This window comes from Coffea eugenioides, chromosome 9, assembly GCF_003713205.1.
Source record: "Coffea eugenioides isolate CCC68of chromosome 9, Ceug_1.0, whole genome shotgun sequence".
In the NCBI taxonomy this organism is placed as follows: domain Eukaryota; kingdom Viridiplantae; phylum Streptophyta; class Magnoliopsida; order Gentianales; family Rubiaceae; genus Coffea; species Coffea eugenioides.
Window position 1 is genome coordinate 40,232,922 of NC_040043.1, and position 24,090 is coordinate 40,257,011.

Here is a 24,090-nt window from a genome sequence, read left to right on the forward strand (position 1 = left end):
ATAACTAAGCCATAATTTGTGTGTGCAATATGTTCAACATAATACTTTAATGTATATATGACGTCACGGGTCAAATTACAGACTAGCTACTTTTGGTTGACCCGATAATTGAACCAATGATCCTTGTCCTGATCATTTTTTTGAGTCAATGAATGGGTTTCAGTTATAAAGGACATAACGAATTTTATACTACGTATATAGGGAATGAAAGAAAAGAAAAGAGAAGGAATGGCCTCAGTTTTTTTGTCCTATCTATTCACAGTTACTGCTATTCTTTTTTTTCAGTTAATTATTTCTCCTTTTAAAATTGAACCAATTGTAGCCAGTTAGCCGATTCCACTGGAACCAGACAACTGCAGGTAGGTTTCATAGCTCAATCTTACATGACTAGAAAAACGGTCAAATATGTATAGTAAAAGCCTCAGTATTCAGTCAACTCGGACTAGACCAGTTCGAGCAGTTTTTGGTTTCTTTATATATCGCCCATTTGTCAATGTAATAGAATGGCTTGAAGATGGATGAGATGCAAATGGCTTGTCTATAAGCTAACTGATACACAGAGTCGATAATTATGATGGCGAGTAGCATTAGATTTAATTCAATATGATGGATGCTGAGATAGGTAAACATCTATAGTCAATAATACTATATATATATATATATATATATATGTTGCAAATGAGATGCAAGCAACATTTCTCAAAAGGGATGACCACTTCAAACTATAATTTCCTTCTCATTTTATTATGCAAGAAGAAATTACAATACCTGAATACTCAGAACAAGAGAAACATTAATGACATCTTATATTGGTCAAGTAACACAAGTACAATTGGAATTTTCAAGAAAGTCATGCTGCTGATACTACAATAGGACTTCTAACAACATGACCAGCTCCATCACTCCACGCATACCGTCCAAATTCAAACTTTGTCTCCTTTATGCTTCCAGCAAATTTTACTGTAATACTGAAGCTTTGTTTTTCCCCTGTTTTACTAAAGTAGAGTTTTGTTGGAAGGATTTTAACAGTATAGCCCGGGGGTGGTACAATGCTTACTGTGTAAGTACTATTACCCGTACCAACATTTGTGACAGTTCTACTCACAGTTATGGTGCCATTGAGTTTTGCAATTGCAAGTGAAGGGTAATTAAGATTACTGGGAGGAGGGACATGCTTTGGACATTTGAATGATGGATCGAGAAAAGCTGTGCCACTACTACAAAGGAAGAGAAGGTAATCAGTGTAACTTGCATCATAAACAAGTCCAGGATCTGCAGCTTTTGATGGTTGAAAATGACCAGCCCCGTAGTGAAAAGGAGTTGCTATATTTCCCGCTGCATCTGTTATTGGTATCTGTACATTGTTGACCCTTCTTGCTGTGTAAAGAAAGTCAAAAAAAATTTGTACAGATTAGGCGAAGAAGAAATAACATACTAACCTATGTGTCAATTAGAGATTATACTGAAGAGGTGTAAAAACTAAAAAGTAATAGAAATGTACAACCTGTGGTCATTAGAGAAGATCTTATTGCAGCACTACTCCAATCAGGATGTATAGCTTTTAACAATGCAGCTACGGCAGAAACATGTGGGCAAGACATAGAAGTTCCTGATCCAATGTTATACTTAACAACTCGATGATCTTGAAGAAGCTGAGTTGGAGGCGATGCCTCAGTCCACGCGGCCAATATGTTTAGTCCTGGAGCAGTAATATCTGGCTGGTAGAATGAAAGAATTCAACCAACTATTGTTAATAATATGAATATTTTGTGGAAAAGAAAACTAATCAATTTAAATATTTGAATTTTAAAATCCATGAGAGAACTGTGCAAAACTAGATTGGAAAAAAATAAAATGAAATGGTTGACAAAAGTGTAAGTATTTTGGTTAAGAAGCATAACTATTCTTATTTTGCTGGACGAGTTAAACTTGTTGAGTTATAAGTTTTAAGGAATTGAGTAAAAGAGAACAGCTACAATTCTTTCTATTATGCATCTGGAGATGAAAAAAAAAGATAACAGAATACTAAATTTGGATGAGAAAAACTTTTTTAGAGCACGGTATGTTAGCTTATTCCAAATGATAATATATCATTTTCTATGTAATAGACATGAAACTGTTAACGACACAAAGATTACTCATACCCTTCTCAAAATAGGGTGGAAGGAAGAAACACTAATATTTCTATGCAGAATAACACCTGAATTGTTTTGAATCTTTTGAATTCCTTCCCCCCAAGTGCAAGAATATTGTTCCGTTACCAAATTATGGATCGCATTAATTTACTTCAACAATAATTACCTAGAGAATTTTCATGTTAAACAGTAAAATTACCTTGAGAATATTTGGTTCAATTCCATTTGGACCTAGTGCTGTGAAAGGAGCCATAAATGGAGCTGGTCCAGTACCAATAATAGTTCTTCCTGGGAAAAGTGTTGCTGTTGGATTTTCATTATTCAATATATAACTCACTATTGTTGCTCTATCATTCTGAAGCACAGTTGTTCCAGGGAGTAGGAAAGGGCTTTCAACTACTCCTTTTCCGCCGTAAGGGTTGCCAAAAATGGCAGCTACTCCCCCTGCTCTTCTTACTTCCAATGCCTGAGAAATGAATCCTACCCAGCAGAAAACAACTTTGCCTTTGACAAGCTTTTTGGAAAGCGTACCAGGAAAGCACCTCCTGTAAGGTTTGCTCATAAATGAGTAGAAATGGTGCATATTATCCAAGGTGAAGTCTAAAAAAAAAAGGAGTAAAGAAACTGAAGAAAGGGTGAAAATGCAAACCCGGTAGTCACATTGGTGGTTTTGCCCGGGATTTCCACATCAACAGCATACACCAAAGGATACTTCTTTGTCTTCCTAAATGGCGTTACTGTACGCCCCTGTTGTGAAGATTAAAAAACAACTTTTGGTATCATATAAACAAAAATAATTTACCATGCATTATTGTTGGAAATGCCACTAAATTTTTTTTATTTGTGCATGTTGCAATTGATGGACAATGACTCTTCTGATTAAAGAAAAGTTTTTTGGCAAAAATAATGAATGGCAAGTACTATATAGCAAATGATATAGTACACTTGTCACCATTTCTTTTACAGTTAGTGATCTTTTTGTTAACATATACAGTAAGTGTTCTCTGAGTGTGGCAAAATCATATTTTGAGGAAAGGTAAAGAAAGTGTTCATTTGCAATCTTAAGATTGTTGGATTATCTTTTAGTACCTGAACAATCAGGCCATTTCCCAGCACAATTGTTGATTGAAATATTCGATCAATGCTACTGGCACCAACTGAGATGAGCCATGGAGCTACATTTGACACAGATGATGGAGTTGGCCCTGAATTACCAGCACTACATACCACGATGATATCTCTCTTCAGGGCATGCAATGATCCAATTGCAGTGCCATCTTCAGCATACGGAGAGCTAGTGTAGCTACCAATGGAGAGGCTAATAACATGAACACCATCCTTGATGGCATCGTCGAAGGCAGCAAGCGTATCACCGTCTGGGCATACTGGTTCATCTAGAGGATCAGGTTGCCAACAGACTTTGTAGATGGCTAGGCGAACAAGAGGAGCGCCACCAGAGGCAGTACCATTGGCGAATCCACCCAAGGAAGAAGCATTAGGAACTCTTCGTCCTCCGATAGTTGATGCTGTATGAGTTCCATGACCATTTTTGTCTCTAGGTGAACGGAATTCCATTTTTTCCTTAACAGGGCCATGTTCAGCCTCATAATGCTTTAGGTAGTATCGAGCCCCAATTATTTTCCTACAACATGTAATGAATTTTTTTTTTTTTGCAAGATTATTTCATCTCTTCATCAGGCAATATTAGAACAATTCCACCCAATCCCCCACCCAACCATAAAAAATAAAGGAATAAAAGGAACCATCTATTAATTGGCAATGATCACATCTCAATCAAAAATTTGAAGTCACCAGAAAATCAAGCAAAAACTCATCTTGCAAAAGGAAAAAAATGAAGTCCCTAGAAATTAACTGATGTGATTAGCCAATGCACTGAAGGTATTCATTTTTAATTAATATTCTTTCATGTTTCTCTCACTGAATTGTAGTGAGGAAACACAAATTGTGAAGAGTAAATTAATGCCCTAGGGATCCTTTTGCTCAAAAAACAATGTTAAAGGAGCCTAGATATCTTCTTTTACGAGATACTTCACACAAGTGTTCATGAATATGATTGAATTTCTGCAAGGGTTAAAGACACTAAGGCTCCTAACATTTGATGTCCCTTGTACTTTCTCAATTATTTTTGCTGCACTTTACCCCTTCTGTTTAGCCATATCAGCTATTACCATGTTTCAAATTTACCCTCATCTCCATTTTTCTTCATTCTTCTTTTTCTTGTCCAAGCTTCTCATATCACCATATTTAGCAGTGCAAGTTTTTCTTTTGAGAAAATCAAGAACTAAGTTCCAAATATATTCCACTTTTATTGGAAAACAAAAAAATTCACCGTCTTAACTAAATTCAAAACCTTTGTTATTGTTAAAAATATTCCTCCTCAGAGTAACATTTACAAGCGGAGGTGAGATACCAATGTGATAAAATAGCTCTCATATGCATGTCATGAACATTTGAAACTTTTGATAGAAAATTTTTGTATTGTTAAAATTACATGGTATTATTATTTTAATAATATTTTTTTATTTTTTGTACATGAAATGATTTTATTTTAAACTCTAAAATAGATTCGAAAGGCACGTGACTTTTTTAATTGGTTAGAATTTACTTTTAAGGACATTCTCCAAAAACAAAAAATGAGATCTTATTTTCAAGTATTGTTTCTACTAATTATTATTTTAAAATCATTAGTTTTTTTTTTTTTTTGCGAAATGTTGGTCAAAGGGGGGAATGTAACAAAAATAATGTTACAGGTGAAAGTGCAAATGGCACCAAACTTTAGGGGGTTTAGTGCTTTTAACCCTTCTAATAATGTATTAACTCTTAGCCTGCCTTCTTTCGCATGATTTAATCATGTAAAGGAACCGTTGAATTGAATGAAGAAAAGGGGATCTCACCTATTGCAATGGGAAGAGTTAAAGGCAATCCCTTGTTGACAAGTACCTTTCCAAGATTTTGGAACAGGTTCCATCCCTTCATCGTTAAAACTTCGAGACTCTGGCCATATACCTGGTCAAAATAAAGTATAGATAGATAAAACAATCCTATTTTATGCACAACCAATTCCAAAAATGTGATGTGCTAAGTCAAATCTGTTCCACAATCAACCATTCCTATTAAATTAGCATGCACGCTATCACCTTTTTTTTTTTCTCTTGCTTTCTCTTTGTGATGCTGAACACGTCAACATATCTTTGTCAAAAAACATTTTCAAATTGTGTTTGCGAGCAAGTTGAAAATAGAAAATTCAAATTTTGAACTCAATATCTTCGTGTGAGGCTTGAAAACTGAATCGGTTAATACGTATGTGTGTATGTATGTATACAAACACTAGAATTCACCAAAATTATTAGGTAAAGTTACCGCTGTCAAAGACTCCAACGATAACATCTTTGCCATAGCTAGCTCTCTGAAGTAATTTTTCTCCATTCACACGACTTAAGTCACCATTTGCTTCAAGTAAATTGGTGAAATCCCACGATCTTGTAGTTTGTAGCCGCAATCTTCTTGTTTGGCTACGGAACACCGAAATCACTCCATCCATTTCTGCCAAGACAAGAGTAGGTTGTTTTCCATAAGCACGGTACAAGACCATTTGGCAACAGAATGTTTAGCTATTGGCATTAAAATACTCCTAAACATTAGATGTCTAGGATATAGTACCATATTTTTTGTTTTATGAATGGTAGAATCAGTTGCGGAGCCAGAAATAACTTTTACTGGGAGCAAAGATAATATAGAATATATTTACTTTTTTTGCCCCTAAAAATAAAGACATAACAACAATATTCATGTAATAAATGAAAATGATATAACTATTTTAAAAGAAAATAAAACTATTGAATGAATAATGTTACAAAAAATTACATAATGGGATTCACTAATATAATATTCATTTTGTTTCAAAAATTACATAGTATAACCTTTCACAATTGGTCAAGATAAATTTTCAAAATTTTATGTTTTATAACCTTTTTGTTTACAACTCCACAAGAAGGCGGCGAAGTGAAGGAATTGATCAGAGGGGAAGAAGAGTTAGTGAGAAAATAGATAGTACTTACTTTTTTTTGTGCACATAAGTTTCATAAACTAAGTATCACAATTATTGATTAACTTTTATAAATAACACACCTATTTATAAGAAATTTAAGATTTGTTTTATTGAATGAGTCCAACAAAACCTTTTTGGCTTATAAGAAATAAACTACAACAAGTTACAAGGGAGCTAAATAATTGAAACAAGAGGATTTTGGATTTTTACACTCTATTTCCATTGAACTACAAAACCAGAATACATGAATTTTCATTTCTTAATAACTAAGTGGGTACAAAAATACAATATAATAGAAACTACAAGGGCAGTTGCACTATTTTTAAGGGTCAATGGGAGCATGTGCCCCAGTGCCCCAGTCTAAATCCGCCTCTGGGTAGAATTCAAACCCAAAATGATAAGACGCTGAAATGTCTTATCCAAGGACACTTGCTGATCCGCTAGATACAGCCTATACGCCATCAACTATGGTGATAACTTGTGATGGCCCTCGAACTATCCGCATAGTTCACTTTTCGCAACTAAATTGTACTCATTTAGGGTAAATGCTAGAAACTCCTATGATTTCATGTATTATGATATTTCAAAATATCAAGGTGACTCCTGTGATTTTATGTAAAGTGGAATTCTGATGGATAGAAGCCGTTATAATTTTTTAATTTAAATACCAATAATACTCTTTCTTAACTACCAAATGGAAAGAGGATCTAACCACTTAGCATAAAATCATGGAAGATTATGTTGATACATGCAAAATTATAGGAAATTTAAGTGGATATTATAATTTCATCAAATGCGTTTTGGAGCATAACTGAGCCCATCTTCATAATTGACTATGTTTTCAATCGGTTTTTCACTTTATAAGAAACTTCTCTTGAATTATGAGTATATTTTGAAATGTTAAGAGAGTGATGTACTAATATGCAAAACCTGAGGGGATTATTAGTTTGTTTCCCTGTACATATATTCTCAAATCACACCATCAAAATTTAGAATAATGTGTTTGGTCACTCGCTCTAATTTGGCGGTTAAAATCAATAGGAGGTTAACCAGCATTTCACTAGCAGGGGTTTGGTGTTAATAGAGAGTGTTAACATTTACCTTTGCAAAAATACCCTTCCAACATTTACTATTATCTATACCCATCTTATTTGAAAAACCTCCCACTCATACATAACTATCACTGCACTCCCTCATTAACTGATTAACTAATCCACTAATGTACATTGCATCACCTCTCAAAAATCTCTTTATTCTATATCTTTTTTATTATTTTTTTCTAAAATATGCACACAACCCACTAGTGATTCTTAAATGTGTGCTGGTTGGTGTCTGCTGAAATTAAAAGAAAAGATTACTACTATATTGCTGGAAAAGTTCAGCATGGGACACAGGAAAAAAAATAGTTCAATCGCCCATGGTGAGTTATGTGAAGAGTTATGGCCCTTTAGGTAGCTTTCCCTGATTATTGTGGCTAACAGTTTTCCTCTTTTCCCTGATTACGAGGCCCTATATTGGTTTTGGACACCCTTTTCTTCTTTTTTTCCCTTTTTTTTTTTAAATTTCCCGACTAACCTGATACCGTGGAGGCTTCTTCTGGTGTAAGGAATGCCGAGAAGCCATTGATTATGTGTTTGTAGCTATGAATAAGACATGTCTCAGCTTCTTGTTTTGAACCCTTAACAGAATGTAGAAATGAGCGATGGTGTTCCTCTATTTCTTCAAAGTTTCTGTTCCCACTGTGCTCTCCAAGGTACACTATATACACCTGCAAGAATTGCAATAATGGAGTGATTAACTAAACTACAGATAGAGCCAATCAATAAGTTGATAATTCAGGAGATATGAAGTGAAGACTTCACCTGCCGTTCTTCACATAAAGCTTTCATATGAAGACTAATGAAAAGAAAGCATAAAACAGCCAAATATTTCTCCATGAATCTTTTGTTGAAATTGCAACTCGTGATGATGAACTTTGCCTATTCCATCATTATATTTAAAGGGTAAGAATCGGCAGTATGCCCTCGATTTACTAATTTTATTCTCATATGGAACTTCATTTTTCCATAACATACGTCCATGGTATTGGCCAATTCAAAGTTCACCAAGAGATAAAAACTTGGGCTGAAAGTCTTCTCCCAAATTAACAAAAACATGTATGTTAATGGTTGGCCATGACTAAGTAGGAAGCATGATTAAGTCAATGTCAAGAATTTTCAACCAGTATTTGTATAGGAAAATGTTATATATACAGTTTAATTTTACATAAACATCAGCAACTGCCTAATAGTTCTGCTGTGATTGGGACATTCAAATTTTGAAAGGAACGGTACATTTCTTTTCTTTTCCTCGTAATTTCATGACTGTTGTGCTTCGCCACCCTTACGTAGCAAAAAAGGTTAATAATACTTTGCCCCCTAAGTTTTGAAGGTAGTCACCTTTTATCGCATCAACTTTAAAAATAAGCACTTCACTCCCTACATGTGAACTGGTCAAACATTAGAATAGTTAACTCCATCCACAAGACTGATTGTAATGACATTTTTTCCCTTCTATTATTGTTCAAATACAAACTTTGATAGTATATTTATTTAACATTACAAAAGAAATCAATTAACCGAAAACTCTAATGTGCTTTATTAGTAGTAAAAGTTGAAAATAGAAAAAAAAATTTCACTCCTTTTAATATATTCAATAAGAACATAGCAAGAATTTCTCTAGTGACTTTGAAATTTAAAACTTTAGCATGCCCTTACTAGTGGTAGTATATGAACCGAACCCACTCAAACTGTTTAGGGCCAAATATAAAATGCACATACTCAGTATTTTGCATATATTGCCTTTATCCTTTTTCTTTTGTCAAATATCGCGAAAGTGTCACTGTTAAAACGTCTTCTAGATAAAAGTTATTAAGAATCATGAAAAGTTATTTCAGAGAATTTAACAATGAATTAACCATTCCTACACTGACAGTGTATACACTATCAGCGTTGGATGAATAACAATTATGTAAAATTTAAATTTGAAATTCAACTTTTGCACATATGTCATGAATCAAACAGTGATAGTGTATATATATATATAAGATTTACTATTAAACAATTAGTAATTTTTTTTGACTTATAGTAGATAACTGTTATTCGACCACAAAGCTGAAAACGAGGCAAAAAGATGTGGAAGGGCTGGTGTCGAAAGGGAGAACCTATGTTGCTAAATCAGTACTTCAGAATTTTGGTTAATTAACATTGATACAAAACAAAAAGTTACTTAACATAATTAGCTGGCCTATGGATATAGATGAGCCAATTTTCAATACTATAATTCCATATTGAGTTAACTAACCAAATAATCAATTCCTAAAACGTATTAGTTTGCCTTTAATACAACTGGTTGACCATGCATCGTTTAATGGAGTTGCAGCAGCTCGTCACTATATCAACTTGCAATTGGAAATTGATCAAGAAGACAAAAGCATAACAGTGACATGAGAAGGATTTCTTATTGTCAATAAGTTCGTGATACCACTGGGGCTAAAAAAAAGAGTTTTACTAATCAGAATAGAAAGGTACATTCATATATAGTACTCTTATATATCTGCATAAACTAGGATGTTTACTCCACCAAACTGATCTGTTGTCTTTAGTTACGGGGAAAAATATTCGTAGTTGGTTTAATAATCTATATATAGCCTTGCGACTGTTGATAATTTAACTTTCATTTATTTCTCAAAAGATAAATCTTAGTTTAGCGTTTAATGTCTTCTCGTCAAGTTCAATGCTTAAGATATATACTATGTTGAAGCATTCAAGGATCATACAAGTTGATATATAGTAAATTATTCTTAGAGAATATACTATTGTATCAGGTGCAACATTTTCTATTCCGGCAGGTGGTGAAAGGTTTAGAAACTTTTGAATAGAAAATGAGGATTAGATTTTCGTTCTTGACTAATTCATATCCGAACCACATGCCATATCAACATGAAATTACTTTAGTTTAGCAGTGTGAAATCGCGGGGGCTGGCGCTGTTCTTGCCTTTACGATTCAAAAGCTGTAAACTGAACTCAACATGGGCATGTTTTGAGGGCTTTGATGCAGTTAGAGATGATTTCTTTGCAGACCTAAATATTGATACATCCACTAATAATGCTTTAGCTCCCGACCATAACCATGTCAGTAAGAGGATTTTATTGAACATACAAGTTAAATATTTGAATAGGTATTGAGCCCGTTAGTTCATTTGTTGTGTTTATTATTCCATGGATGGATGGTTTTCTGTACTTTGTTTAATAGTTTTTTTTTTCTTTTTTGGTCTCAATTCGCTCTATACCTTTAAAAACAAGTATATTTGAATACCATTTTATCGATATACACTAACTCTTCTAAACTCGATTGTTTGCTGTACCATGGTTCAGAGGTTTCAATTTTTTAATAAATTTTCAATGCTTTCGTGTCCCTTTGTGTGTTGTGTTCCTCTTTCAACCTCTTTCACGGGTGTTTTTAATCCCTCGTGGATATTCGTTTTTGCGGGAGCATTCCCTTTCGTGTCGTTCAACTTTTTCCATGATATTTTCTCCAATGATTTTGTTCGATTGGACAAAATCTTTTAAGGAATTTTTAATTATGTTTTACGATATTTTCACTCAACGGGCACATTTCCTATGCATAGTTAGTTACTAGGACTAACTCCAGTTTACATCCCCGAACTTGTACCACTTTTTGATTTTGCATTATAAATTTTAATTTTAAACACTTTACACCCTAAACTCTCTAATGTATCCCATTTAAGCCTAATCGATGACAATATTAGCAAAATTAACAGAATAAAGGATCTACAAATCAATGACAATATGTTGAAAGCGGTCAAAACGAGCCAAGAGATTTGCAAAACAAAATAATACATTGTCATTAATTTGTATCATCCTTTATTTCATTAATTTGCTAACAATATTAGTGATTCGAACCGTACAAGTTAGTGAACATGTGCTAAAAATAGTCAAAATAAGTCAAGAAATCACGGTTAGAACAAAACGATACATAATCATTAATTTACATCATTTTTTTTATCTTTTCAATTTTACTAACATTGTTATTTATTAGACTTAAAATGGATAAACTTGAGATTTTCGAATGCAAAGTATTCAAAATTAAGAGTTTAGAGTGTAAAGTGTCCAAAATTAAAATTTAAGGTGCGAAATAAGGAAGTGGTACAGGTTTGGGACTGTAAAAAAGAGTTAGTTCTTTGTACTAATCAGACTAGTAAAAGAAATTCCAATATAATGATTTTCCATATCCGTGTACAAAATAAATTTTCTAAATCTGAAAGTCAAAAATAAATCCAAAAGATTAGTTAAGAGCAGACCCTTAAGCTATATATATTTACTCTTCATACAAGGATCTTAGTCTTTTGTGAATTTACCCTTAATGTATAGTCTTTTGTATTACAAGGAAAATTTTAAATGGTTCCAATTTTTTGAATTCTTTCTTGTGACTGTTGATAATTTCCTTTTCCTCAAAAGAAGAATTGCCAGTATACATTACTTCTAGAGTTCAATATCTTCTGGTCAAGTTCAATGTTTCAAAAGTACTCTGTTAAAGCATTCAAGGATCTTAGAAGTTGGAGTAGATAATGCTTAGTGTATATACAATGTTTAAGGTACAAGTTGAACATTTTCTATTTGATCAGATGGTGAAAGGTTTATACAATTCTGAATAAAAACTTATGATTAGGTTTCCATGCTTGACTAATTCATATTTATACGCATGCAACGTCAACTTGAAATAACTTTAATGGATTTTTCTAACGGTTGCCCTATGGGCAATTGTTAATACATCTATATTCCACCCAACCTATCATGTATATACACATACTAATAATTACTACTTTCTCTTACATTTATACACTTTTTCTAATTAATCTTATATTTTTAAAAATTTAACACTTGAAATACATCTTCGCGAGTAACTATAGAGCACCCGTTAAACACACTGAACTTTAATTAATTTGGCAGTGTAAAATTCCTGGAGTTACCACTTTTTTTTCCGTTAACAATTGAAGTTTCCATGTTTCGAGAATTTTTATCCAGTTTGAGAAGATTTCTTTAGAGAAGTATATATTTACACATCCATTCACTATGCATTAGACACAATGAAAACTTGCCATATTTTCAGAGTTAATATTATGTGCCGGAGCAATTGTAAAGTTAAAGGCCAATCTTATCCATCTAGTCAAAGTCACTAAGTCAATCAAAAATATTCTTTTGGTGTGACTAGGTGTGTCACTGGGTCGGGTCTTATCCAAATCCAATCCAGACCCAATATATTTCGATAGGGTTTGGATTTAATTTCTCAAATCCAGATCCTACCCAGACCGAGACCTTACAAAGAGTCGTGGGTCTGGGTAGGGTCTGGTTTTTTAGAATTCAGATCTAAATCCAAACTCATATATAGGAGTGTGCAACGAATTCAAATTTGGTAATTCGGAGGTTTGAATTCGAAATTTTTTGAAATTTTGGAATAAGAATTATAGACCGATTTCGATTTCGAATTCACCAGTTCCGATTTCGATTTCAATTCCGAATTCATCGAATTCAGAAACCTTTTTTCCCTTTTTTCTTTTTTGTTAGATGTATTGTTATATAATATAAATTTTATATACTACATAATTCACGAGTTCGGATAAATTTTTTTCCCATTTTCTTTTTGTTAGATGTATTGTTATATAATATAAATTTTATATTACACATATTATAAAAAATGTAATTATATATATAAATATATATTATAAAATGAAATTGAAATAAAAAATATTATTATTATTATTATATATATTTATAAAATGAAATTGAAATAAAAAATATTATTATATATAAATAAATGTATATTAATATATATATATTATAAACGAAATTGAAATAAAAAATTTCGATTTTGATTTCCAATTTCGAATTATGAATTCAAAATCGAAAATTCCGACATCAGTGTCGAATTCCAAATTACTGATCTCGAAAATTTCGAATTCAATTCGAATTCGGTCGGTAAATCGGAATTTTACGATTTTGCACACTCCTACCCATATATTTTTAATTAAATAATATATATATTAGAAAATTTATAAAATAATATAATATTTTATGGCTATTAAATCGAATACAGTAAGATTTTATGGCATCAGAATCTGTATCTAGTATTGGTGGTTGGGTGATTGATAAGACTCGTGTCAAATTGCTTTTAAATGTGGTTGAAACATTAGTGACTACTGATGATTGGATTGAATCAAAGAAAAAATGAGTAAGTGTTTATAAATCTTCTTATTCTATTATTTATTTGTCATCGGTCCTTAATCAAATGATCTCATTCACTATTTTAGTGCTGGATTGCAAGACATCTGTCAACATTGAGGTTTAAATAAGAAAAGGAGGTACAAAATTATATTTTTTTAATAAGACTAAATATTTATATATGTTATGGTTGTCTTCTTTTTTAAAAACTAATCCTAGTTGTCACTGTAATTGGTACAAACTTTTTCAAGAAAAGGAAAAAAAAGGTAAAAGCAAACAAATGAAACATTGATGTGGATGCAGTTAAATCTTTAAAAATATATAGAAGTAGTCAATAATAATTCTTTCTTTGAGTTCAAAATATTGCATTCAATTTGTTGAATGTTAATTTTATTATTTGAAAACAAAAATTAGATGGTATTTGTATTATTTATGACCTCTATATATTTTTAATACATTTTTACTTTAGTATTTTCAGAAAATACCCATGGATATTCATTGGATACCAGACCCATAAGGGTCTAGATATTGACTTACTTTTTCAAACCCAAAAGGGTCTGGATTGGGTTTGGATCTAACTAAATTAAATGGGTCTGGATCTGGATCAAAGGGATCCAACTCAAACCCTACCCATTGACATGCCTAGGTGCGACCAAACTCATTAGACTGTTATGTATTAGACACTCCCTCAAATTCATCGCGTTAGGGCACTATCCTAGGTTGATCTGTGATATCACATAGGAAGTATAATCTTTAATTGCTTCCAAGTTTTAAATATAACTCAAATTTCCACTACTTCAAGTGCACAGGTTGTACACGAGTATAGGTAATATTCGATTGTCAATCCTACAGGGAAGATTGTCAATTATTAGTGTGATTCGAACTCCTCTATTATCTAGACGATCATAAATAAAGCAGCTAAATCTATGTTACAATCATGCAATAAAAGTAGTTAAACTAACAATAAAGGCCTTCGTATTGTTATGGAATTCTTAACTATTCTTACAAGCAAAAATTACCTTTTAAATGAGTTTATTTGCCTTGACTAGTTATGGAAATTTCCTAATGTACGTGATATGCACTTTCACCAGTGTACAAAACATATCTATAACTATCCTAACCTACATTTCGTGATTATCCTCATTAGAATCCATGAAATAACTTAGTTAAAACCATAAAGGTGTTTCCCTTCTTTCATGAGAATACTCCCTAAATTTTACACTTTCATGATCTAATGTTAAATCACAATTTTCATTGGCGGAATAATACCTTTAGGTAATCACAATTAATGATCAATTAATCATGATTGTAATAGTAAAAGTGTTAAATAACTTGCTTAAGAAATAAGCTCAAATAATCATGGAAACCTCACATAACAATAAATAGATAGTTCATCCATCCCTAGGTATACAAACTAACAAAGCATAAATGAAACACAAACAACAACCAAACTTGTATTTTCACTAAACGTGAGAATAAATATAAAAAATAAAGTGGTAGGAGAGAAGTCACCTTTGTCACATAAGTTTCTAAGCTCTCCTTGTTCATCCTCTTCATCTATATTTAGTTACAATGCAAGATGGATAAACTGCACTAATCTAAACTACACTAATGAACTAAGGAAATTTAGTGAAAAATTACATTTTTCTGGTAGTTCCTCTAGCTTCCAAAATTGTGAAAATGAGTCTTGAAGGCTTCCAATTACAAAAGAATCAAACTCCAAGCAACTTGTTAAAGTTGAGGTAATTTGTTTCTTGAAATTGCTAAAAGTTGATTCTACAATCCTTTATGATTTCTGGGATAGTTCCCATCGGAATTTGATCAGAATGTGAACAAGCTCTAAGTTGCCCTACAACTTGCACAGTCGAAATATGAAAACAAGGGTGAAGAATATGGGTGGTGTTCACATTTTGGTCCATGTTTTGTCCTTCTCTGCAGGTTTGCACTTTTTTTATTCATCTTGAAAATTGCCCTGTTTTTGTTTCAACTTGAGCTCAAATTTCTCAATGATGGGAGCTGAACTAGTTTTTGTACAAAGCATAAAGTTGTAACTTAAATTACCTTTCCAATGCATTAAGAACCAAGCCATTTGGGGCAGTCTAGGCTAAGAAATGATAGAAACAACCCTGACTAGTCAACAACCATTTTCAAATCTTGGTAGCAAAAATATATGACTGTGTTTTAGCTTTTTGACCCTCAAAATTTATGAATTGGACTTTGATGTCTCTTAAGAAATATAGCCCTTTGTCTTGGTTTTGAAATATTTCAAGAATCACCTCAATCTAATATTTGTAACTCAAATTATAGCTCAAATACCAAAATATGTTCGCGCAACCAAACCTTTTCTTCTTTACTTCATAATCGCATTTCACCCTTTGAATATTATGCACTTTATGTCACTTCAAATCACTTCAAATCATTAAGAACCATCCAAATATCTTTTCATTTTACTCCATAACGAGCACGGGGTATACATATAACAGTAAGCTTATTCTACAATCAAGTTTTATATTTATAAATTCTAAATACCCCGCACGTGATTCTTTGCAAGTATACGAGTCGTTTATTGAGCATAGGGGCATTAGGTGTCGATCCTATGGGGAAGATTGTCAATTACCATTGGTTTTAAAACTCCTTTATTATTTAGATTATCACAAGTACAAGAAATTAAGTCTACACTATAAAAGTTACAAAAATACAATAGAAAACTCCTAGAGGTATGGAATTCCTTACTGCTCTTACAAATAACATTATCAGTTAAGTGAATACTATTATCTTGGCTAATTATGGTGTAATTTCCTAATGTATGTGAAATCTGCTCTCGTAGTGAATCAACTATACTTGTAACTAAGTCATACCTACTCTCGTGGTTATGTAATTAACTACAAGTTCATTCCTTCTATGAAATTACATAAAACAAGTTACTAAAACCATAAAGGTACACCTTTACTTCGTGAGTATACTCCCAAGTTTATCACTTCCTTGAACCAGTGTTAAATTCCAATTTTCATTGCAAACTTAACACCTTAAGATTATCATAATTAATGGCCGGTTAATCATGATTAGAAAAGCAAAAGTGATAAATAACTTGTTTAAAATAATATCATCAAATAACCAAATAAACATCACTAACAAGATATAGAAAGTTCATCCATAACTCCAGACATAAACTTTAACTAAACATGAAAAACAAGATCCAAACTTATATTATAACTAAATATGAAATCAAATACAAAAGATAAAGTGATATGAGAGAAGTCACCCTTGTCACATGAGTTCTAAGTCTCCATCTTTGCTCTTTAAATCTTCATCCAAATCTAACTACAAATAAAAGAAGGATAAACTACTCTAACTATACTATACTACCCTAACTAATGAACTAAGGAAACTCTAGTGAAAGCTACATTTTTGTGGAGTTTCTCTAGCCTTCCAAAGTTGTGAAAATGTTCTCCCAAGCCTCTATTTATAAAGAATTCAAACTCAAGGTGAGTTGTTTCTTGGTTGGCAAAATTGGCTTTTGAACTCACCAATAGTTGCTCTCCAAGTTTACACACTTCTTGGTCAGATACAGCCGAAATTCTGAGTTGTAGATGAGTTGAAAAAATTGTTTGAATGCAAAACAAGCTGCAGAGCAAGTTGTGGCTGAAATGATGAATACGCGACCTCGAATACTCGACCTTAGGTCGTGTATTGCACCCCACGTTTTCTCCTTTACAGGTTTCCTCAATTCTGGATAGATTTCATCCTTTCTCTATTTTTTGTCCAATTTCAACTGATATTTTCTTGATGATAAACGCTGAACTAACTCTTGTGTAAAACATGAAAGTTGTAGCCCTTTGAATTAGCTTTCCAATTCGTGAAGAATCATCCAATTTGGAGCTCCGTGGACCGATAAATGAGCAAAATACCCTCGACTAGTCGGAACTCTATTTCAGTTTTTGACCATGAAAATGCACTTCTGTATTTCGATATTTTGACAATGAAAATGACTAAATTGGACTTTGATTCTTTATACAATATATAGATCTATCTCTTACTTCAACATGGTACCAGAATCACCTCAATCTGATACTTGTAGCTTAAGATATAGCTGAAATACCACAAGGTATCAAAGCTGTCTAATTTGCATTTCATCCTTTGAGTATTGTGCACTTCATGTCTTCTTTTATCACTTCAAACCATCATCAATCACCCAATTATCTTCTCGAATCACCCAATTGATGATTGAATCGTTAAACCTACAAAAACATGAAGTTTTCACCATTAAAATTCATAGAAATGCAATTTTTTGACACTTAAACCATGAAACGCATATTTCCACTAGATTTCTAGTTAATTAGTTAAAAAAGCAGTTAAAACACACCAAAACTAACTAATAAAAAATATGTAATATATGCACTTATCAAACTCCTCCACACTTGAACCATTACTTGTCCTCGAGCAATAAGAAATAAAACCAACAATGATCCCACATTTTGAAAATAAACATATATGCAACTTCATTTTCTCCAAACAAGGTAAATAACCATTATGCAATTACTCAAGTAAATTCAAGTACTCATAATATCAAGTAAAGAAGAGCCAATTATACCGCCATTATAACAAGTTCAAGTCAATTTCTCATCCTTACCCAATTTCACAAGCAAGTAAGTTATATAGTCAATAAAATGCTTCCTAAACCCATGATCATCTTTTTATTCAAACTCAAAAAGAGATTTATTTATATAATATAGCTAAATATTACTCAAGTTGTGAAAGTGCCTTTTGATGCGAAAATTGATATTTTTAGATGAAGATTGCCAGTTATTCAACACTTCACATTCTCATGTTGCCTAGCATACTCTTAATTCAAGTACCATTTTACATGAAAGTAGACATTTATAGATGAAAACTCCCGGTTACTAAGTACAAGAACCATTGGAGTAGAACAACTTTTATTCTTTTTTTTCTTTTATTCTTTTATTTTCTTTTTTTAAGTAAAGATAATAACATTCCCTCAAAAGAATAATCATGAGAAGAGTATTTCAATTATTGACCATATGTATCACTTAACTTATAAAATTAAGTAAAGAGAAGAAATTTCACTAAACTTGAAAAATGTAGGCATAATTTCCTCCACTTTACATGATATACTTTCCTATAAATGCACAAATTATAATCACATAATAGTCATTTTCAAATCAAATGAGAAAAAAAGTTTTTAAGTCATATATATTTATCTCAAAAGTAGAAGGAATTTGAGTTACTAATGGTATGGAACTTGTTGCCCTTTGGATAAAATTGAAAAAAATTTGAATCTTTTTAGGGCAAATTTGCAAATTTGAACAAGATTTTGAAAAAATTTTAGCAGAGTTTCACCTTATAAATGGACTAAACTCCCTGCCAACAAACCAAAGTTGAACAAATTAAAGCACAAGAAATATTTTCAAGGCAAGTCCAAATCATTTCAATCACAAATCAATCATAACCAACATATATAATCTCAATTCTCTCCCCCACACTTAGCATGAACATTGTTCTCAATATGTAAAAAGGGAAATCAAGATAAAGAAAAAAATACTCTCCAAATGTTGCGATTGAAGTATCATGAAGTGTCACAAACCGTTGTCTACTTATTTCCAAAACTTCATGAGTTCCATTGAATAACCATTAGTAATAGAAACTTAAGAATTGAAAATGAGAAACAAAGGTGATAACAAATGCATTAATAAATATATAACGGCGATACGTAACTCTACGCCTTTGTAGTGGGGATGTACCTATAGAAAATACACAACAAACTACTCAAGGTACAAGAAAATATATGAGGAAAAGAAGAAGAAAAGAATGAATAAGGAACCTGCATTTTTCTTTAAAAAGAACCCTAAAAATGCGACTGCAGTAAACGCGAGTGATAAGTGTATATTTTAAGTGTTTTTAGTATATTTTATTAGTTAGTTTAGGTGTGTTTTAGTCACTTTTATAACTAATTAACTAGGATTTTAGTGAAAAAATGTATTTTGTGGTTAAATTGATAAAAATTCATTTCTATGGATTTTAATGGTGTAAATTTTATGTTTTTGTAGGTTTAAAGATTCAATCATCAAATGGAGTGATTTGAGAAGATAATTGGATGATTGATGATGGTTTGAAGTGATAAAAAGAGAATATGAAGTGCAAAAGAGGAAATGCAATCAAGAATAAAAGGAAGAAAAGTTTCACAGCTTTGACACCTTGTGATATTTCGGCTATATCTTGAGCTACAAGTATCGGATTAAGGTGATTCTTATACCATTTTGAAGTTAAGAGATAGATCTGCATTTGGTGTAAGACATCAAAATCCAGTTCAGTTGTCTTACTTGTCAAAAAGTCGAAATACAGAAGTACATGTGCATGGTTGAAAGCGGAGACAGAGTTCTGACCATTCAAGGGTATTTTGGTCATTTATTGGTCCATAAAGATCCAAATTAGATGATTTTTGAAGCATTGGAAATCTAACTCAAAGGGCTACAACTTTTATGTTTTACAAAAGAGTTAGTTCGGCCTCCATCATTAAGAAAATAGCAATTGAATTGGTGCCAAAATGCCCAGAAGTGAAAACGTGAGCTGTCAATACACGAGCTGAAGTCACGTATTCTTGAGGTTGCGTATTCTCTTCTGTTTTCTGAAACTTGCTCATCAACTTGCCCTACTTTCACACAACTATTCCAACTCAATTCCAGCTATCAATTTTGGCTGTATTTGGTCAAGAAAAGTGTAGAAAGTTAGAAAGACAACTCATGGGAGTTTCAAGAGTCAAAAATAACAACTAGAAACAATTCATTTGGCTCTAGAATCCTCTATAAATAGAGGCCTTTGGAGAACATTTTAAATAACTTTAGAAGGCTAGAGAAACTCCACTAAAAATGTAGTTTTCACTAGAATTTTCTTAGTTCATTAGTTAGAGTAGTATAGTATAGTTAGTGTAGTTTTTCCTTCTTGTATTTGTAGTTAGATTTGGATGAAGATTGAGAAGCAAAGATGAAGAGGTTGATCTCATGTGACAAGGTGATATCTCTTCTACTACTTTCTCTCTTATATTTGATTTCATGTTTAGTTATAATACAAATTTGGATATTGTTCTTATGTTTAGTTATAGTTTATGCCTAGAGTATGGATGAACTTTCTATATCTTGTTAGTGATGTTTATTTGGTTATTTGATGACATTATTTTGAGCAAGTTATTTAGCACTTTTGCTTATCTAATCATGATTAATCGGCCATTAGTTGTGATAATCTTAAGGTGTTAAGTTTGCAATGAAAATTAAAATTTAGCACTAGTTCAAGGAAGTGATAAACCTAGAGAGTACATTCACGAGAGTAGAGGTGCACTTATGTGGCTTTAGTGACTTGTTTCATGTAATTTCATAGAAGAAATAATTTTGTAGTTAATTTCATGACCACGAGAGTAGGTATGGCTTAGCTATAAGTATAGTTGATTCATTACGAGAGTAGATTTCACATACATTAGGAAATTACGCCATAACTAGCCAAGATAATAGTATTCACTTAACCGGTAATGTCATTTGCAAGAGTAGTAAGGAATTCCATAACTTTAGGAGATTTCTATTGTATTTTTGTTACTTTAATAGTGTAGATTTAATTTCTTACACTTGCGATAGTCCAAATAATAAAGAAATTCCAAAATCACCGGTAATTGAAAATCTTTCCTGTGGGTTCGACCCTTAATACCCTATACTCGCTCACGACCTGTATACTTGCAGAAAAATTGTGTGTGGTGTATTTAGAATGTTATAAATGTAAAACTTGAATGTGGATTGAATTAATTGTTATATGTATATCCCGCACACGACAAGTTTTTGGCGCCGTTGCCGAGGAAGATTTGGCAATATCGGTGCTAAAAATAATTTTATTAGTTTAGACATTTTTACTTGTCTTTTTTGAGTCTAGTGTCTTGTTTGTTGTATTTAGTGTCTTGTTGAGTCTTTATTTGTATGTTTTTTATATGTGTCCAGTCATTTATTCTCTTTGACTAAACTTGTTTTTAAGTTACTTTAAAAACATGTTTAGGGGTTCAAGGAGAATAGAAAACATGAGAAGACAATGTATGAGAAATGAAAGATCGGCAATGGATGGTTACTACATGCAAAGCTCCATAGAGAGAGGTAACTAAAAAATTACCGAAGGTATGTCTTTCGAAAATGGTTTAAGGTGCTTAAAGGATAAATTTGATGTTATAACGTTACAAGTTCAAATAGACACCATTATGCATGAGATTGAATGAAAGAGCAATGTTAATACTTTTAATTCTTATTATATGATTTGTGACTTGTGTGGAAATTATCATGCTACTCATACATGTAAATAAGTACAAAATGTGGATTATTATAATGAATTGGGGCATTGCAATCCTTATTTTGATCAATACGGTCCTAATCAGGGGAATTCTTATACTTATGGTTGGAATAATCAATGTACTTATAGTGATTCTCCATATTTTTATGATTACCAACCTGAATGTGTCCAATATGAATCAAAATCATCTTGGGAATTAGCAATAGAAATGTTAGTTAATGCACTTCACCTTCGGAATTAGAAAGTGAATCATTAGCGAATGATTCTAAATCATCTTGGGAATTAGCTATAGAAATACTAGCAAATGCAACCTCTGACCGTTTTGACAGGGTTGAGAAAAGATTAGATAAATTAATTTTTCACTTTGGTAGAATACAAGAACAATTACATGTTTTGTGTGAAATTACTTCCTTTAATGATATGTATCAGAGCCGCTTCGCGTGGTTTCTGCGCGGAGTGAGCTTGGGTCAAGTGGTGTTATGATCCTGATTTCGTGAATGCGTCTAAAGGTATAAGTGCTCTTTTGAGCATAAGCTATGAACCGTGCATGTCATAAGTGTAAAGATCTTTATCATGGGACTTGAGGAAGTTAGGTATGTATGTCGGGTAGGAATCTTTAATATGGATGATTTACTCTTGGGACCGGCCGGCTTGAGTTGTGAATTATCTTATTTGGGATTCTTGTACCCGGCTACTAAATAGATGAGAGTCTAGATTAGAAAGGACTTGGGCGAACTAGAAATTTGATTCTATGGAACTTCATGTGGTTTGTTCGGGTGTTAGTAAGTATGATTAACCTAGATTAAAATATAAATTATGGTATTCTCGTAGATTATGGATGGAGGTTTAGAGGGAAAATAACTTTTCGTTAATTGCTTTTGTGCTTTGACCCTAGTTCGTCTATAGTACTTTTGGATGACCCCGCTACCTTCATGGATCTCTTTTTGTTGTATCTAACTGACTACTACTGTGTGACTGGTTCGGTACAGTTGTGTTATGTATATATGTTTTTGATCTGTGTGTACCTCTTGTTACTTGCTTATGCCTATAATTATCTTTAATGTTCTATTTCCGCTTCGACCCTAGATTGGTTAGACCAATGGAGGGTACTCGTAGTGGACGAGGCCATGGGCGCGGACGTAGGCAATTCTCGAATGAAAGGGGTAACCGAAAACCAATACGTGAACCAAATTCTAAACCTAGGGTTGACCCAAATACTCAAGTAGTCGCTGCTATCCAGCGCATAACTGATCTGCTAGCCCATGTAGTGGAACACTAGGGCCAGAACCCTAATCCTCAACCTGGAAATCCTAGTAACCATATAGAGGGAGAGGATAGAGCCCTTGAAAGATTTCAGAAGTTCTCCCTACCAAAATTTTTTGGAGGCCCTGATCCTGACGTGGCTGAGAGGTGGCTGAAAAAGATGATCGATATTTTTGCTGCGTTACATTATACTGAGGAGAGACAAGTGACCTTCGCTGTCTTCCAATTAGAAGGAGCAGCCCGATCTTGGTGGAATATCATTAGACTGAAATGGGAATGAGAACAAATCCCAAGGACATGGGCGAACTTTATAAGGAAATTCAATACCAAGTTTTTTCCTCCTCTAATCCAAGAAAAGAAGGAAGATGAATTCATTCGGTTTCGCCAACGAACTCAGACCGTGGCCGAGTATGAGAGTCAATTTACTCGGTTATCTAAGTTTACGCCCGAATTGATTGTAACAGAACAAAGACGGATAAGACGTTTTGTCTAGGGATTAAATGTTGAGATTCAGAAGGACCTGGCTGTAGCCCAACTTAGTACCTTTAGTGATGCTATGGAGAAAGCCCAGCGGGTTGAAAATGCGAGGCTACAGGTGAGAAACTTCCAAGCCAAGAAAAGGAGTTTCCCTGGGAGTAACTTGGAACAAGAAGATAAAAGTACACGCCCTAAGATTGGAAAGAAAAACGGGAGAGTACGACAACCGAGAGTGTCGCGTGATGTCTCTCAGGGGGGACCGGTCTCTGCTACTCGTGGTCTCTGTGGCTATTGCGGAGGGCCAAATCATACGAAGGTAAATTGTTAGAAGAAAGTGGAAAAATGTCTGCGCTGCGGTAGTGCCGATCATCGGATTGCTGACTGCCCAATTCGATTGCGAAAAGGAAAAGGGACCCAGCAACCAACTAAGACTAACCCTGGACAGTCGGAAGAGGAAGGGACTAGATCGAAGGTACCGGCTCGGGTATATTCTTTAGAGCACCATCAGGTCCCTGACCCGTCTGAGGGCGTA

The 24,090-nt window shown here is 33.1% G+C and overlaps 1 protein-coding gene across 1 annotated transcript; it reads right to left on the reverse strand.

Annotated features, from left to right (window-relative positions):
• Window positions 1-850: 850 nt before the first annotated feature.
• LOC113782569 (subtilisin-like protease SBT5.6) lies at window positions 851-8,141 on the reverse strand. Its single transcript, XM_027328454.1, has 9 exons — window positions 8,067-8,141; window positions 7,780-7,972; window positions 5,517-5,699; window positions 5,051-5,162; window positions 3,225-3,777; window positions 2,785-2,882; window positions 2,335-2,680; window positions 1,505-1,718; window positions 851-1,377 (listed from the first exon to the last, which is right to left on the reverse strand). Exons 1-9 carry the CDS (start codon window positions 8,139-8,141, stop codon window positions 851-853), a joined length of 2,301 nt encoding a protein of 766 aa, XP_027184255.1.
• Window positions 8,142-24,090: the final 15,949 nt, after the last annotated feature.

What these genes read in the sequence shown, in the direction of transcription:
- LOC113782569 (XM_027328454.1), bottom strand. Translation starts at nt 8,141, where the DNA reads ATGGAGAAATATTTGGCTGTTTTATGCTTTCTTTTCATTAGTCTTCAT. An exon ending in CGTTGGAGTCTTTGACAGCG is followed by an intron (nt 5,163 to 5,516) that starts GTAACTTTACCT and finishes TATTTTGACCAG; the next exon opens with GTATATGGCCAGAGTCTCGA. An exon ending in TTGAACCAAATATTCTCAAG is followed by an intron (nt 1,719 to 2,334) that starts GTAATTTTACTG and finishes TCATTCTACCAG; the next exon opens with CCAGATATTACTGCTCCAGG.